Here is a 16,538-nt window from a genome sequence, read left to right as displayed (position 1 = left end):
AGAGTGATTGGAGTGTGAGTGATTGAGTGAGAACGAGTGTGAGTGGAGTGAGAAAGAGTATGAGTGAGACTGATTGAGGTGAGAACGAGTGTGAGTGAGAGTGATTGAGTGTGAGTGAGTGAGTGATTGAGTGAGTGATTGAGTGTGAGTGAGAGTGATTGGTAGGAAGAGTATGAGTGAGAACGAGTAGGCTAGAGTGATTGAGTGTGAGTGAGAGTGATTGAGTGTGAGTGAGAGTGATTGAGTGAGAACGAGTGAGTGATTGAGTGAGAACAGAGTGTGAGTGAGTGAGTGATTGAGTGAGAGAACAGTGTGAGTGAGACTAATAGTGAGAACGAGTGAGTGAGTGATTGAGTGAGAAAGTGGTGAGAGTGATTGAGTGGTGAGGTGAGACGATTGTGAGTGAGTGATTGAGTGAGAGTGTGAGTGAGTGATTGAGTGTGAGTGAGAACGAGTGTGGAGGAGTGATTGAGTGTGAGTGAGAGTGATTGAGTGAGAGAGTATATGCATCTGGGATCTGGTAAGACTATCCCTTATTGTCAGTCGAGTCGAGGAGGTGAAGATATTGTAGTCTGTCTGTCTGTTTCTGTCTGTCTGTCTCTGTCTGTCTGTCTGTCTGTCTGTTTCTGTCTGTCTGTCGCTCTGTCACTCTGTCTGTCTCTATCTGTCTGTCTGTCTGTCTGTCTGTCTGTCTGTACACTCGGTCTGGTAGGGAAGTTTACATGACAGGTGGTTGAGGTATTCATTTGAGAAGGATTTTTTGGTTGTGTTTGTGATTGGTTTGGGAGTGAAGGTTTGATGAGGTGAATGGGGGGTCGAGTTGTTGTTGTTGTTGTCGAGTTGTTGTTGTTGTTGTCGAGTTGTTGTTGTTGTTGTCGAGTTGTTTTGTTTGTTGTCGAGTTGTTGTTGTTTGTTGTTGTTGTTGTCGAGTTGTTTGTTGTTGTTGTTGTCGAGTTGTTGTTGTTGTTGTTGTTGTCGAGTTGTTGTTGTTGTTGTTGTTGTCGAGTTGTTGTTGTTGTTGTTGAGTTGTTGTTGTTGTTGTTGTCGAGTTGTTGTTGTTGTTGTCGAGTTGTTGTTGTTGTTGTTGAGTTGTTGTTGTTGTTGTTGTCGAGTTGTTGTGTTGTTGTTGTTTTAACCAGTGGAATATTACAGTACTTCCGGGAATGATTTGTTGTTGTGTGATGTGTTGTGTTGTGTTGTATGGTGTGTGTGTGTGTGTGTGTGTGTGTGTGTGTGTGTGTGTGTGTGTGTGTGTGTGTGTGTGTGTGTGTGTGGGGCCGAGAGAGCAAGGCCCTGATGGCTGGTAAAGCAGACGGGGAGAGTAAGAGAGAGGTAAAGAGAGAGCGAGGGCGTGAGGAGGGAGGGAGCAGGAGACTGTCTGGTGAGCGTCAGTCTGGCCCTGTCTCTGGTCCACACCGCACCTCCACCACAACTACCACAACCACCGCTACAGACTCCACCACCACTCCCACACCCTGTCACCACCACACTCACCATCAGAGTGGCGACCTTGAGGCTGGCTGCAGCTTAACACACAGCGAGGGACGACCCGGCCACCACCAGTATCAGCTGTGCCTCAGACACTTGCTAAGCTCATGGACCACACGAACCTGCTCCTCCACCCACACCGTGATGTAATGGTCCCTGTGGATGACGTCATGCCAGTGCCGTTCTTATCGTACCCTCAGCTGGTTGTCGGGTGGCCCAGTGACCTCCAGACGTTCCCCTGTCTCCCCGCTGCCAGTAACCTGGACAATAAAGCTACACTGTTTTAATGTAAGGAAGGGTTACCTGCCTCCCTCACACCTCTCCTAGATCAGCCACAGTTCCTGAACACTTGTGTCAGGCGAGCGTCAGTTGTGCTGTACCGGTATATGTCGTCTCAGTTAATTACTCAGCGGACAGCAGCAGGAAGTGAGGGGTTCATGTTGTTGAGCTGCACCCGCTGTAAGAGCAGCCAGCCGCTGGCACAACAATACAATAGTCAGATTTAGGCGTTTGAGGCGTCTTATATCTCCCAGTTGACTACTACTGTGTACTGTACAGAACCAAGGAGCTGTACTATTACTAGAGGTGAAGTGCGACAAAACACGGTTCACACCCATCACATTCTTCCATTACCTTTGTGTGTTGCCTCAGGTACCGAACTGAACAGTGCGGGGGAAGTGTAATGTGATGACACACACCTCACTACACAGTATGTTGTAAGTGACGCGAGGAACTTAGAGCAAGTTAAGTTTTGTTTCATCGTCGACTGTCACTTGAGAGCAGCGGGCAGTATGCGAGGGATGTGTGGTGTAAGTGGTGCACAACCCCGGTGAAATATAGATCACAGTGAACTCGTATAAGCCAAGGCTGAAATCGCTTCCAGTGAGGTGGATGGCGAGGGACTTAGTGCCATCCCCTGGGCGGCGGTAGCAGCTGGTCGAGGCAGTGTTGACGGAGGGGAAGTTTGGCCTGGCCTGGGGAGGGTGGACGGCTGCCCTGGTTCTCTACCTATAATACACTGATCGCGGCGCGCTTAATACTCCATTTATATTCACCCGTTTATAACGCGGCCGCCTTAGACTGTGCATGGATAACAGGACCAACACAAGACAGCTGTAACACAACACTGTATCTGCGTGTGTGTTGTGTGTGTGTACTGTATCTTGCATCATCTGTACTTCTAGTAAAACAAACCAAGAGTCATTATCGGTAACTGTTCACACGGCTCACTAATTAATGATCTATCGGACGTGTATGAAAACTCAACATTCCATGACAACGAGTCATAACTCCACCAACTTGTCCCCTCTCCTACAATGGCATGGGTCCTACTGAAAACGAATTATTATCGACGACTGTGTTTGTGTGTCAAGCAGATTAAAGGTAAGTGCATTGCCTCATCGCTCAAAACTGTAAATAGATGTAGTAATATCTAGGCGTAGTATCGTGCGTGTAGTAGTAACGTGTGTAGTTGTTGTGGGGAGGTGGGGGTGCACTCATTCATGCTGTAGTGAAAAAGAGATATATTACCTTATCGTTTACCCCCACCACTGTTATGTTCAGTGGTATGTGACCAGAGATATAACAGTAACGTAAACTGATGACCACTTTAATCATGGCGTCGAAATTGTAACAAGACTATATATGTGTGTGTGTGTGTGTGACGTTTATCATTATCACGGTCACTCACTCGCCGTCACTCACCATCATTATCACCGTCACTCACCATCACTATCACCGTCACTCACCATCACGATCACTGTCATTCACTATCACAGTCACTCACCATCATTATCACCGTCACTTACCATCGTTATTGCCGTCACTCACCATCATTAACACCGTCACTCACCATCACTATCACCATCACTCTCACTCACTATCACCGTCATTCACCATCACCCACCATCACTATCGCCATCATTCACCATTACTCACCGCCGTTCACCGTCACTCACCGTCATTCACCATCACTATCACCATCAATCACGATCTTTCACCACCATTCACCATCACTATCACCATCATTCACCATTACTCACCGCCATTCACCGTCACTCACCGTCATTCACCATCACTATCACCATCAATCACCATCACTCACCACCATTCACCATCACTATCACCATCAATCACCATCACTCACCACCATTCACCATCACTATCACCGTCATTCACCATCCCCCGCCTGCCTGTCTGAGTTCAGCCGATAAATCCGAGGAGGAAAATATTTTTGGAGCAACAAAGCCGAGGTGATGGGTGGTGGCCGGGCGCTGTGAAGCCGGCTGCTGGGACTTGGCGCTGTGAACCCGGCTGCTGTGACCTGGCGCTGTGAACCCGGCTGCTGGGACCCGGCACTGTGACCTGACTCTGTCAACTCGGCTGCTGTGACATGGCGTTATGAACCCGGCTGCTGTTGCTGGAACCCGGCACTGTGATTTGGCGCTGTGAACCCGGCTGCTTTGACCTGGCGCTGGAACCCGGCTGCTGTAACCTGGCGCTAGGACCCGGCTCTGAGGCTTGATATTAAGACCTAGCACTAAGACCTTGTTCAAGTACACTTCCAACGCGATATTGTTTCTGGTCGATGTCATCCTGCCGGTGACACTTGTTGGGGTAACTGGCACTGGAGATTGATGGCACTGTCCTGGCGCTCCCAGCTAACACTCGAGAGTGATGGCACTGTCCTGGCCCTCTCACCATGGTAACACCTTGACCTAATCTCCAGTCATTTAATAGACTATCTCCAATAATTAACTTTGATAGGAACATTAGCAGCCTTCCGGACCAATACAGCCGTGGTGATTAAAGAACATGGGATTTAATAGGTAAGAGCGATATTAAAATAGCCAAAGAGTGTAGCCATGGCGTGGTGGTGTAGCCAAGGAGTGTAGCCATGGCGTGGTGGTGTAGCCAAGGAGCGTAGCCATGGCGTGGTGGTGTAGCCATGGAGCGTAGCCATGGCGTGGTGGTGTAGCCAAGGAGCGTAGCCATGGCGTGGTGGTGTAGCCAAGGAGCGTAGCCATGGCGTGGTGGGGTGTATGCATGGAGCGTAATATGGCGTGGTGGTGTAGCCAGGGCGTAGCCATGGCGTGGTGGTGTAGCCATGGAGCGTAGCCATGGCGTGGTGGTGTAGCCAAGGAGCGTAGCCATGGCGTGGTGGTGTAGCCAAGGAGCGTAGCCATGGCGTGGTGGTGTAGCCATGGAGCGTTGCCATGGCGTGGTGGTGTAGCCAAGGAGCGTAGCCATGGCGTGGTGGTGTAGCCAAGGAGCGTAGCCATGGCGTAGTGGTGTAGCCATGGAGCGTAGCCATGGCGTGGTGGTGTAGCCAAGGAGCATAGCCATGGCGTGGTGGTGTAGCCAAGGAGTGTAGCCATGGCGTGGTGGTGTAGCCAAGGAGTGTAGCCATGGCGTGGTGGTGTTGCCAAGGAGTGTAGCCATGGCGTGGTGGTGTAGCCAAGGAGCGTAGCCATGGTGTGGTGGTGTAGCCAAGGAGCGTAGCCATGGCGTGGTGGTGTAGCCAAGGAGTGTAGGCACGGTGTAGAATGAAGGAGAGAGAGCTGCACCATCTCCTCCTAAAAGCAAGGTAGTGTCACATCCATAGTTACATATAATACAGTCGGTTAATGGCGGCAGCAACAGTGGACTCTAATCTCGGAGTCACTGAACCACCATTAAAGATCGACTCAAGTGCGTAATTATACATCGACTTGGGTAACTATTAAAAAAAAATAAAACCTAACCTAACCTAATTTTATTTCATATTTAACTTGAATTTTTTTTAATATTCAATAATTTGGATGGAAATAAAAGTATGTAATGTTGATATTTTTTATTATACAGTGTATATATACATAAGTAGGAGCTTCATGCCGGAGGTCTAGATGTTAAGTTCACCCCAGTATTAAGTGATAACCTACCGCGGTGCTGCTCGCCAGAATAAACCGAATAGTGATCAGCTTTACGTATTGCCACCATATGAACGACTTCGCCTTATGGGTATACTCCATCAGCTGGCGCAGCAGCAACCCCACCTGATGTTTCCGATGTTCCACTAACACCTTCCTACACATGAAGGGCACCAGGTCGCACCAGGCCTCGGGTGGGTCGACAAGGTGTTGAGCTGTCTCGCCAGGGAGAGTTGTGTCTGGGTAGAGGAGAGTGTGAACGTTTGGTATTTTCATTATTTTAATTTTTTGTAAGAAGGTTGAGACTGTTTTGAGATTGAACTTATAGTACATGTGAACTGTGGCCAGAGGTGTGGTGAACATGTAGTACTAGTGTTAGTCAACATGTGGTACTATTGTTACAGTCAACATGTGGTAATAGTGTTACAGTCAACATGTAGTACTAGTGTTAGTCAACATGTGGTACTAGTGTTACAGTCAACATGTGGTAATAGTGTTACAGTCAACATGTAGTACTAGTGTTACAGTCAACATGTGGTACAAGTGTTTCAGTCAACATGTGGTACTAGTGTTACAGTCAACATGTGGTACTAGTGTTTCAGTCAACATGTAGTACTAGTGTTACAGTCAACATGTGGTACTAGTGTTACAGTCAATATGTAGTACTAGTGTTACAGTCAACATGTAGTAATAATGTTACAGTCAACATTTAGTACTAATGTTACAGTCAATATGTAGCACTAGTGTTACAGTCAACATGTAGTAATAATGTTACAGTCAACATGTGGTACTAGTGTTACAGTCAATATGTAGTACTAGTGTTGCAGTCAACATGTAGTACTAGTGTTACAGTCAACATGTAGTACTAGTGTTACAGTCAACATGTGGTACTAGTGTTACAGTCAATATGTAGTACTAGTGTTACAGTCAACATGTAGTACTAGTGTTACAGTCAACATGTAGTACTAGTGTTACAGTCAACATGTGGTACTAGTGTTACAGTCAACATGTAGTACTAGTGTTACAGTCAACATGTAGTACTAGTGTTACAGTCAACATGTAGTACTAGTGTTACAGTCAACATGTGGTACTAGTGATACAGTCAACATGTGGTACTAGTGTTACAGTCAACATGTAGTACTAGTGTTACAGTCAACATGTAGTACTAGTGTTACAGTCAACATGTAGTACTAGTGTTACAGTCAACATGTGGTACTAATGTTACCGTCAACATGTAGTGCTAGTGTTACAGTCAACATGTAGTACTAGTGTTGCAGTCAACATGTAGTACTAGTGTTACAGTCAACATGTAGTACTAGTGATACAGTCAACATGTAGTACTAGTGTTACAGTCAACATGTGGTACTAGTGTTGCAGTCAACATGTAGTACTAGTATTACAGTCAACATGTAGTACTAGTGTTGCAGTCAACATGTAGTACTAGTGATACAGTCAACATGTAGTACTAGTGTTACAGTCAACATGTGGTACTAATGTTACCGTCAACATGTAGTGCTAGTGTTACAGTCAACATGTAGTGCTAGTGTTACAGTCAACATGTAGTACAAGTGTTACAGTCAACATGTGGTACTAGTGTTACAGTCAACATTTAGTACTAGTGTTACAGTCAACATGTGGTACTAATGTTACAGTCAACATGTAGTACTAGTGTTACAGTTAACATGTGGTACTAGTGTTACAGTCAACATGTAGTACTAGTGTTACAGTCAACATGTAGTACTAGTGTTACAGTCAACATGTAGTACTAGTGTTACAGTCAACATGTGGTACTAGTGTTACAGTCAACATGTGGTTCTAGTGTTACAGTCAATGTGTAGTACTAGTGTTAGTCAACATGTGGTACTAGTGTTTCAGTCAATATGTAGTACTAGTGTTACAGAACATGTGGTACTAGTGTTACAGTCAACATGTGGTTCTAGTGTTACAGTCAACATGTAGTACTAGTGTTACAGTCAACATGTAGTACTAGTGTTACAGTCAACATGTAGTACTAGTGTTTCAGTCAACATGTAGTACTAGTGTTACAGTCAACATGTAGTACTAGTGTTACAGTCAACATGTAGTACTCGTGTTACAGTCAACATGTAGTACTAGTGTTACAGTCAACATGTAGTACTAGTGTTACAGTCAACATGTAGTACTAGTGTTACAGTCAACATGTGGTACTAATGTTACCGTCAACATGTAGTACTAGTGTTACCGTCAACATGTAGTACTAGTGTTACAGTCAACATGTAGTACTAGTGTTACAGTCAACATGTAGTACTAGTGTTACAGTCAACATGTAGTACTAGTGTTACAGTCAACATGTGGTACTAATGTTACCGTCAACATGTAGTACTCGTGTTACAGTCAACATGTAGTACTAGTGTTACAGTCAACATGTAGTACTAGTGTTACAGTCAACATGTGGTACTGGTGTTACAGTCAACATGTAGTACTAGTGTTACAGTCAACATGTAGTACTAGTGTTACAGTCAACATGTGGTACTGGTGTTACAGTCAACATGTGGTACTGGTGTTACAGTCAACATGTGGTACTGGTGTTACAGTCAACATGTAGTACTAGTGTTACAGTCAACATGTGGTACTGGTGTTACAGTCAACATGTAGTACTAGTGTTACAGTCAACATGTGGTACTTGTTACAGTCAACATGTGGTACTGGTGTTACAGTCAACATGTGGTGCTGGTGTTACAGTCAACATGTAGTACTAGTGTTACAGTCAACATGTGGTACTGGTGTTACAGTCAACATGTAGTACTGGTGTTACAGTCAACATGTGGTACTTGGTAGCGTCAACATGTGGTACTGGTGTTACAGTCAACATGTGGTACTGGTGTTACAGTCAACATGGAAGTTAGTTACAGTCAACATGTAGTACTAGTGTTACAGTCAACATGTGGTACTGGTGTTACAGTCACATGTAGTACTAGTGTTACAGTCAACATGTGGTACTAATGTTACCGTCAACATGTAGTACTTAGTGTTACAGTTAACATGTAGTTACAGTCAACATGTGGTACTGGTGTTACAGTCAACATGTGGTGTTACAGTCAACATGTGGTACTGGTGTTACAGTCAACATGTAGTACTAGTGTTACAGTCAACATGTGGTACTGGTGTTACAGTCAACATGTAGTACTAGTGTTACAGTCAACATGTGGTACTGGTGTTACAGTCAACATGTGGTACTGGTGTTACAGTCAACATGTGGTACTGGTGTTACAGTCAACATGTAGTACTAGTGTTACAGTCAACATGTAGTACTAGTGTTACAGTCAACATGTGGTACTGGTGTTACAGTCAACATGTAGTACTAGTGTTACAGTCAACATGTGGTACTAATGTTACCGTCAACATGTAGTACTAGTGTTACAGTCAACATGTGGTACTAATGTTACGTCAACATGTAGTACTAGTGTTACAGTCAACATGTAGTACTAGTGTTACAGTCAACATGTAGTACTAGTGTTACAGTCAACATGTAGTACTAGTGTTACAGTCAACATGTGGTACTGGTGTTACAGTCAACAGGTGTTTAGGATGAGAGGGACCCAACACAGCATCACCTGACACTGTGAAACTCATTATACTTTATGTCAGGCGAGTTCCTTACAAGTTGCAAATTTTGTTACCAAACTCTCAGAATGTTTTGTTTTTATAGTGTAAGTCTCTGTATATATTGTATAGTGTAAGTCTCTGTATATATTGTATAGTGTAAGTCTCTGTATATATTGTATAGTGTAAGTCTCTGTATATATTGTATAGTGTAAGTCTCTGTATATATTGTATAGTGTAAGTCTCTGTATATATTGTATAGTGTAAGTCTCTGTATATATTGTATAGTGTAAGTCTCTGAATATATTGTATAGTGTAAGTCTCTGTATATATTGTATAGTGTAAGTCTCTGTATATATTGTATAGTGTACTGTAAGTCTCTGTATATATTGTATAGTGTAAGTCTCTGTATATATTGTATAGTGTAACTCTGTATAAATTGTATAGTGTAATTCTCTGTATATATTGTATAGTGTAAGTCTCTGTATATATTGTATAGTTTAAGTCTCATATAGTGTATAGTTTAAGTCTCTGTATATATTGTATAGTGTAAGTCTCTGTATATATTGTATAGTGTAAGTCTCTATATATTGTATAGTGTAAGTCTCTGTATATATTGTATAGTGTAAGTCTCTGTATATATTGTATAGTGTAAGTCTCTGTATATATTGTATAGTGTAAGTCTCTGAATATATTGTATAGTGTAAGTCTCTCTGTATATTGTATAGTGTAAGTCTCTGTATATATTGTATGTGTAAGTCTGTATATATTGTATAGTGTAAGTCTCTGTATATATTGTATAGTGTAAGTCTCTGTATATATTGTATAGTGTAAGTCTCTGTATATATTGTATAGTGTAAGTCTCTGTATATATTGTATAGTGTAAGTCTCTGTATATATTGTATAGTGTAAGTCTCTGTATATATTGTATAGTGTAAGTCTCTGTATATATTGTATAGTATAAGTCTCTGTATATATTATAGTGTAAGTCTCTGTATATATTGTATAGTGTAAGTCTCTGTATATATTGTATAGTGTAAGTCTCTGTATATATTGTATAGTGTAAGTCTCTATTATAGTATAGTGTATATATTTAGTGTAAGTCTCGTATATTGTATAGTGTAAGTCTCTGTATATATTGTATAGTGTAAGTCTCTGTATATATTGTATAGTGTAAGTCTCTGTATATATTGTATAGTGTAAGTCTCTATATATTGTATAGTGTAAGTCTCTGTATATATTGTATAGTGTGTCTCTGTATATATTGTATAGTGTGTCTCGTATATATTGTAGTGTAAGTCTCGTATATATTGTATAGTGTAAGTCTCTGTATATATTGTATAGTGTAAGTAGTCTCTGTATATATTGTATAGTGTAAGTCTCTGATATATTGTATAGTGTAAGTCTCGTATATATTGTATAGTGTAAGTCTCTGTATATATTGTATAGTGTAAGTCTCTGTATATATTGTATAGTGTAAGTCTCATATATTGTATAGTGTAAGTCTCTGTATATATTGTATAGTGTAAGTCTCTGTATATATTGTATAGTGTAAGTCTCTGTATATATTGTATAGTGTGTCTCTGTATATATTGTAGTGTAAGTCTCTGTATATATAGTGTAAGTCTCTGTATATATTGTATAGTGTAAGTCTCTGTATATATTGTATAGTGTAAGTCTCTGATATATTGTATAGTGAAGTCTCTGTATATTGTATAGTGTAAGTCTCTGTATTTGTATAGTGTAAGTCTCTGTATATATTGTATAGTGTAAGTCTCTGTATATTTGTAGTGTAAGTCTCTGTATATATTGTATAGTGTAAAGTCTCTGTATATATTGTATAGTAAGTCTCTGTATATATTATAGTGTAAGTCTCTGTATATATTGTATAGTGTAAGTCTCTGTATATATTGTATAGTGTAAGTCTCTGTATATTGTATAGTGTAAGTCTCTGATATATTGTATAGTGTAAGTCTCTGTATATATTGTATAGTGTAAGTCTCTGTATATATTGTATAGTGTAAGTCTCTGTATATATTGTATAGTGTAAGTCTCTGTATATATTGTATAGTGTAAGTCTCTGTACTGTATATATTGTATAGTGTAAGTCTCTTATATATTGTATAGTGTAAGTCTCTGTATATATTGTAGTGTAAGTCTCTGTATATATTGTATAGTGTAAGTCTCTGTATATATTGTATAGTGTAAGTCTCTGTATATATTATAGTGTAAGTCTCTGTATATATTGTATAGTGTAAGTCTCTGATATTGTATAGTGTAAGTCCTGTATATATTATAGTGTAAGTCTCTGTATATATTGTATAGTAAGTCTCTGTATATATTGTATAGTGTAAGTCTCTGTATATATTGTATAGTGTAAGTCCTGATATATTGTATAGTGTAAGTCTCTGTATAATGTATAGTGTAAGTCTCTGTATATATTGTATAGTGTAGTAAGCTCTGTATATTGTATAGTGTAAGTCTCTGTATATATTGTATAGTGTAAGTCTCTGTATATATTGTATAGTGTAAGTCTCTGTATATATTGTATAGTGTAAGTCTCTGTATATATTGTATAGTGTAAGTCTCTGTATATATTGTAGTGTGTCTCTGTATATATTGTATAGTGTAAGTCTCTGTATATTGTATAGTGTAAGTCTCTGTATATATTGTATAGTGTAAGTCTCTGTATATATTGTATAGTGTATGTAAGTCTCATATATTGTATAGTGTAAGTCTCTGTATATATTGTATAGTGTAAGTCTCTGTATATATTAAGTGTAAGTCCTGTATATATTGTATAGTGTAAGTCTCGTATATATTGTATAGTGTAAGTCTCTGTATATATTGTATAGTGTAAGTCTCTGTATATATTGTATAGTGTAAGTCTCTGTATATATTGTATAGTGTAAGTCTCTGTATATATTGTATAGTGTAAGTCTCTGTATATATTGTATAGTGTAAGTCTCTGTATATATTGTATAGTGTAAGTCTCTGTATATATTGTATAGTGTAAGTCTCTGTATATATTGTATAGTGTAAGTCTCTGTATATATTGTATAGTGTAAGTCTCTGTATATATTGTATAGTGTAAGTCTCTGTATATATTGTATAGTGTAAGTCTCTGTATATATTGTATAGTGTGAAGTCTCTGTATATATTGTATAGTGTAAGTCTCTATATATTTTCCGGTTTATGTTGTACTCCCATGATATTGTGATCTACTCTCTCTCTCTCTCTCTCTGAGGACAGGTGTGTGACTCTAAGCTCGTTTGGTTCACAGGTGTTTTATGTGTTATGCCCTTCCCTCCTCTCTTCTTCTCTTCCTTATCATCCTTTCTTCCTTCTTCCTTGTTCTTGATTACTCTTCAGGGTGGTGGTGATAGTTGTGATGGTGGTGGTGTTGTCGGAGTGTGGTGTTGGAGGGTAGTGATGGTGTAGGAGGTGGAGTGTGGTGGCGGCGGCCGGTGTTTGAATAAGGAACACTTTGCATGCAACGCCCCCCGGCTCACAAGACCTCCCGAGTCTCCTTCCTGTTATTCTTCTATGACCGCTATCCACCTTACTCCTCCTCCTCTTTTGCATATTACAGTCTTCTTCTTCTTCTTCTTCTTTACGTATTTTTGTTTTATTTTGGAAGTCTCTCTCTCTCTCTCTCTCTCTCTCTCTCTCTCTCTCTCTCTCTCTCTCTCTCTCTCTCTCTCTCTCTCTCTCAGTCTCTCTCTCTCTCAGTCTCTCTCTCTCTCTCTCCTTCCTATGTGGAGTCCCTCATTCTGGTGTGTGGTGGTCCCTCCTTCTGGACGTTTCTCCTTCTTGACGTGGTGGTCCCTCCTTCTTGACGTGGTGGTCCCTCCTTCTTGACGTGGTGGTCCCTCCTTCTTGACGTGGTGGTCCCTCCTTCTTGACGTGGGCTCTGGCAGGCGGCGTGAAAGTCTGCCACCTGTCATAGTGTGACTTGAAGGAGGAGGAGGAGTCGCGACACTTTACTGGCATGAAGCCTGAGAGAAGTGCGACTCAGCCTTCCTCACCCTCTCACTCACCCTCATCTCTACCTCTGCCTCATCTCCTACTCTCCTTCAATCTCTCCTCTCCTATACCTCTCTCCTCTCTGTCCTTCATTTTCTTCAAATTCGCCCTCTCTCCCTCACGCCTTTCCCCTCACTCATCTACCTCCCTCTCACCCATCTCCCTCACCCACCCACACCTCCCTTACCTTCTTCGTCTCCCTCCTCTCCCCTCACCTCTCTCCCTCACTCCTCTCTTTCACCGGCAACTCTAGTCTATCTACTTACACCTCTGTATCCCTCTCCTCTCCTCTTCACCTTCTCCCTCTCTCCCTCACTTCTCCCTCTCCCCACCTTTCTCCCACACTTCTTTCCCTAACCATCGTCTCTGAGCCTTGGTGACATCTTACTTGTTAGGTTGTGAGTCCTAACCTAACCTAATCATCTTAATAATGAATAGTGAATGTTATCTTGCCGCTCCACCGCCTCAAGGTGAAACTCGGAAGGTGAAACTCGGAAGGTGAAACTCGGAAACGGAATTGTGTCGGTGGATCTATTATTTCGTGAAACTCGTTAAGAAGAGACAAGACTGCCATCATCATCATCATCATGATCATCATTATTAGCGGTGAAGTGACCTTGGTCGTGGTGATGGCAGGAAGTCCAACATTCCCACATGCCTCTCTCAGTGCCGGGGTGCCTGGTGCCTCTCTCAGTGCCGGGGTGCCTGGTGCCTCTCCGTGCCGGGGTGCCTGGTGCCCTCCCCAGTGCCGGGGAGCCTGGTGCCTCTCTCAGTGCCGGGTGCCTGGTGCCTCTCAGTGCCGGGGTGCCTGGTCCCTCTCTCAGTGCCGGGAGCCTGGTGCCCTCCCCTGCCGGGGTGCCTGGTGCCCTCTCCCAGTGCCGGGGTGCCTGGTGCCCTCCGTGCCGGGGTGCCTGGTGCCCTCTCAGTGCCGGGGAGCCTGGTGCCCCTCAGTGCCGGGGTGCCTGGTGCCCTCAGTGCCGGGGTGCCTGGTCCCTCTCTCAGTGCCGGGGAGCCTGGTGCCTCCCCAGTGCCGGGGTGCCTGGTGCCCTCCCCAGTGCCGGGGTGCCTGGTGCCTCCGTGCCGGGGTGCCTGGTGCCCCTCTCAGTGCCGGGGAGCCTGGTGCCTCTCCAGTGCCGGGGTGCCTGGTGCCCCCAGTGCCGGGGTGCCTGGTGCCTCTCAGTGCCGGGGAGCCTGGTGCCTCCCTCAGTGCCCGGTGCCTGGTGCCCCTTCAGTGCCGGTGCCTGGTGCCCCTCCTCAGTGCCGGGGAGCCTGGTGCCTCCCCAGTGCCAGGGTGCCTGGTGCCTCCTCACTGCCAGGGTGCCTGGGCCTCCCTCAGTGCCGGGGGGCCTGATGTCTCAGTGCCGGGGTGCCTGGTGCCCCCAGTGCCGGGGAGCCTGGTGCCTCTCCTCAGTGCCGGGGTGCCTGGGGCCTCTCTCCAGTGCCGGGTGCCTGGCCCCTCAGTGCCGGGGTGCCTGGTGCCCCCTCTCAGTGCCGGGGTGCCTGGTGCCTCCCCAGTGCCGGGGTGCCTGGTGCCTCTCAGTGCCGGTGTCTGGTGCCCCAGTGCCGGGGTGCCTGGTGCCTCTCAGTGCCGGGGGTGCCTGGTGCCTCAGTGCCGGGGAGCCTGGTGCCCTCTCAGTGCCGGGTGCCTGGTGCCTCCTCAGTGCCGGGGTGCCTGGCCTCAGTGCCGGGGTGCCTGGTGCCCCCTCTCAGTGCCGGGGTGCCTTGTGCCTCCTCAGTGCCGGGGTGCCTGGTGCCTCCTCAGTGCCGGTGCCTGGTGCCCTCAGTGCCGGGGTGCCTGGTGCCTCTCAGTGCCGGGGAGCCCTGGTGCCTCCTCAGTGCCGGGGTGCCTGGTGCCCCTCTGTGCCGGGGTGCCTGGTGCCTCCTCAGTGCCGGGGGTGCCTGGTGCCTCCTCACAGCCAGGTGCCTGGTGCCTCTCTCAGTGCCGGGTGCCTGGTGCCTCTCCCCAGCCGGGGTGCCTGGTGCCCTCCCAGTGCCGGGCCTGGTGCCCCTCCCCAGTGCCGGGAGCCTGGTGCCCTCTCAGTGCCGGTGCCTGGTGCCCCTCCCGTGCCGGGGAGCCTGGTGCCCCTCCAGTGCCGGGAGCCTGGGCCTCCATTGCGGGTGCCTGGTGCCCTCCAGTGCCGGGGAGCCTGGTGCCCTCTCTCAGTGCCGGGGTGCCTGGTGCCTCCCCAGTGCCGGTGCCTGGTGCCTCCCCAGTGCCGGGGTGCCTGGTGCCTCTCTCAGTGCCGGGGAGTCTGGTGCCCTCTCAGTGCCGGGGAGCCTGGTGCCTCTCTCACAGCCAGGGTGCCTGGTGCCCTCTCACAGCCAGGGTGCCTGGTGCCTCTCAGTGTCGGGGAGCCTGGTGCCTCTCTCCAGTGCCGGGGTGCCTGGTGCCTCCTCAGTGCCGGGGAGCCTGGTGCCTCTCTCAGTGCCGGGGAGTCTGGTGCCTCTCACAGCCAGGGTGCCTGGTGCCTCTCTCAGTGCGGGGGTGCCTCGAGCCCTCTCTCACTGCCAGGGTGCCTGGTGCCTCTCTGCCGGGGGTGCCTGGTGCCTCTCAGTGCCGGGGTGCCTGGTGCCTCTCAGTGCCGGGGTGCCTGGTGCCTCTCTCAGTGCCGGGGTGCCTGGTGCCTCTCTCAGTGCCGGGGTGCCTGGTGCCTCTCTCACAGCCAGGGGGGCCTGGTGCCTCTCAGTGCCGGGGTTCTCGTCCTGCTGCAGCTGGTTATTTCCGGGGTGTGGCTGAGCGCCCCCCTTAACTTTCAAAAACTTTCTTCAGTAACGTCAATATGTGGGCGGCGGGCGGGATTTACTCTGCTGATGTGGTTATCATTGGTTAATTGGTTTATGTGTGTGTGTGTGTGTGTGTGTGGGTGGATGAGGTTGCCGGCGGGTCTGGCAGCGGTGACAGAGGTTCGTGCGGTGACCATTTTTCGAAAGTAAAGATTCAAGAATGGAAGTATTTACAAACTCCAGCTAACACATCCAAAATGACGGTCAACACAGCCTCAATATTACACAGGTGACTTAACCTTACCTGGAAAGATTATTATCGTGTTTTAAACTTCCAAACTGTTGCTAAGTGAATGAATCTAGTTAAGGTAGAGTCTCTGTTTAATTCCATCGTCATTTCGTCATTATTTTAAGAGTTGTGTAATATCTGGTATATATATATTTTTTTTTTAATCAGTTCAGGAAAGGATTTTTTTCCTCAGTATGCTACAGTGAGGCAGGTATGTCCTCACTTTACCATTTACGGGGGAATATTTAACCCAGGAACCTCGGAGAATCCATCTTTGTGTCGTAAGGTTAGGTGAGGCAGTTAAGTGCTTCCACAACAACTTAGCAATCTTACCACAACCACCCCCCACCACTACCACACTACCACCCCCACCACCACCCACACCACCACCACCCCCCCACCACCCCCCACCACCCCCCACCACTACACACTACCGCCCACCACCGCCCCACACCACCACACCACAACCACTTCACCACCCCCACACCACCACCCAATCACGAATCCAGGCTACCATGAGT

At 45.7% G+C, this 16,538-nt stretch overlaps 1 protein-coding gene across 1 annotated transcript; it reads left to right on the top strand.

The window, feature by feature from the left end:
• Positions 1–13,633: 13,633 nt before the first annotated feature.
• Positions 13,634–15,754, top strand: LOC121864451 (collagen alpha-2(VIII) chain-like). Its single transcript, XM_042363476.1, has one exon. It carries the CDS (start codon positions 13,634–13,636, stop codon positions 15,752–15,754), a length of 2,121 nt encoding a protein of 706 aa, XP_042219410.1.
• The last annotated feature ends 784 nt before the right edge of the window (positions 15,755–16,538 follow it).

The sequence above is a fragment of the Homarus americanus genome, unplaced genomic scaffold (assembly GCF_018991925.1).
Source record: "Homarus americanus isolate GMGI-L3 unplaced genomic scaffold, GMGI_Hamer_2.0 scaffold30870, whole genome shotgun sequence".
Taxonomy (NCBI): Eukaryota; Metazoa; Arthropoda; class Malacostraca; order Decapoda; family Nephropidae; genus Homarus; species Homarus americanus.
Note: the sequence above shows the minus strand (reverse complement) of the source record. Positions and strands in the feature narration are given on the sequence as shown.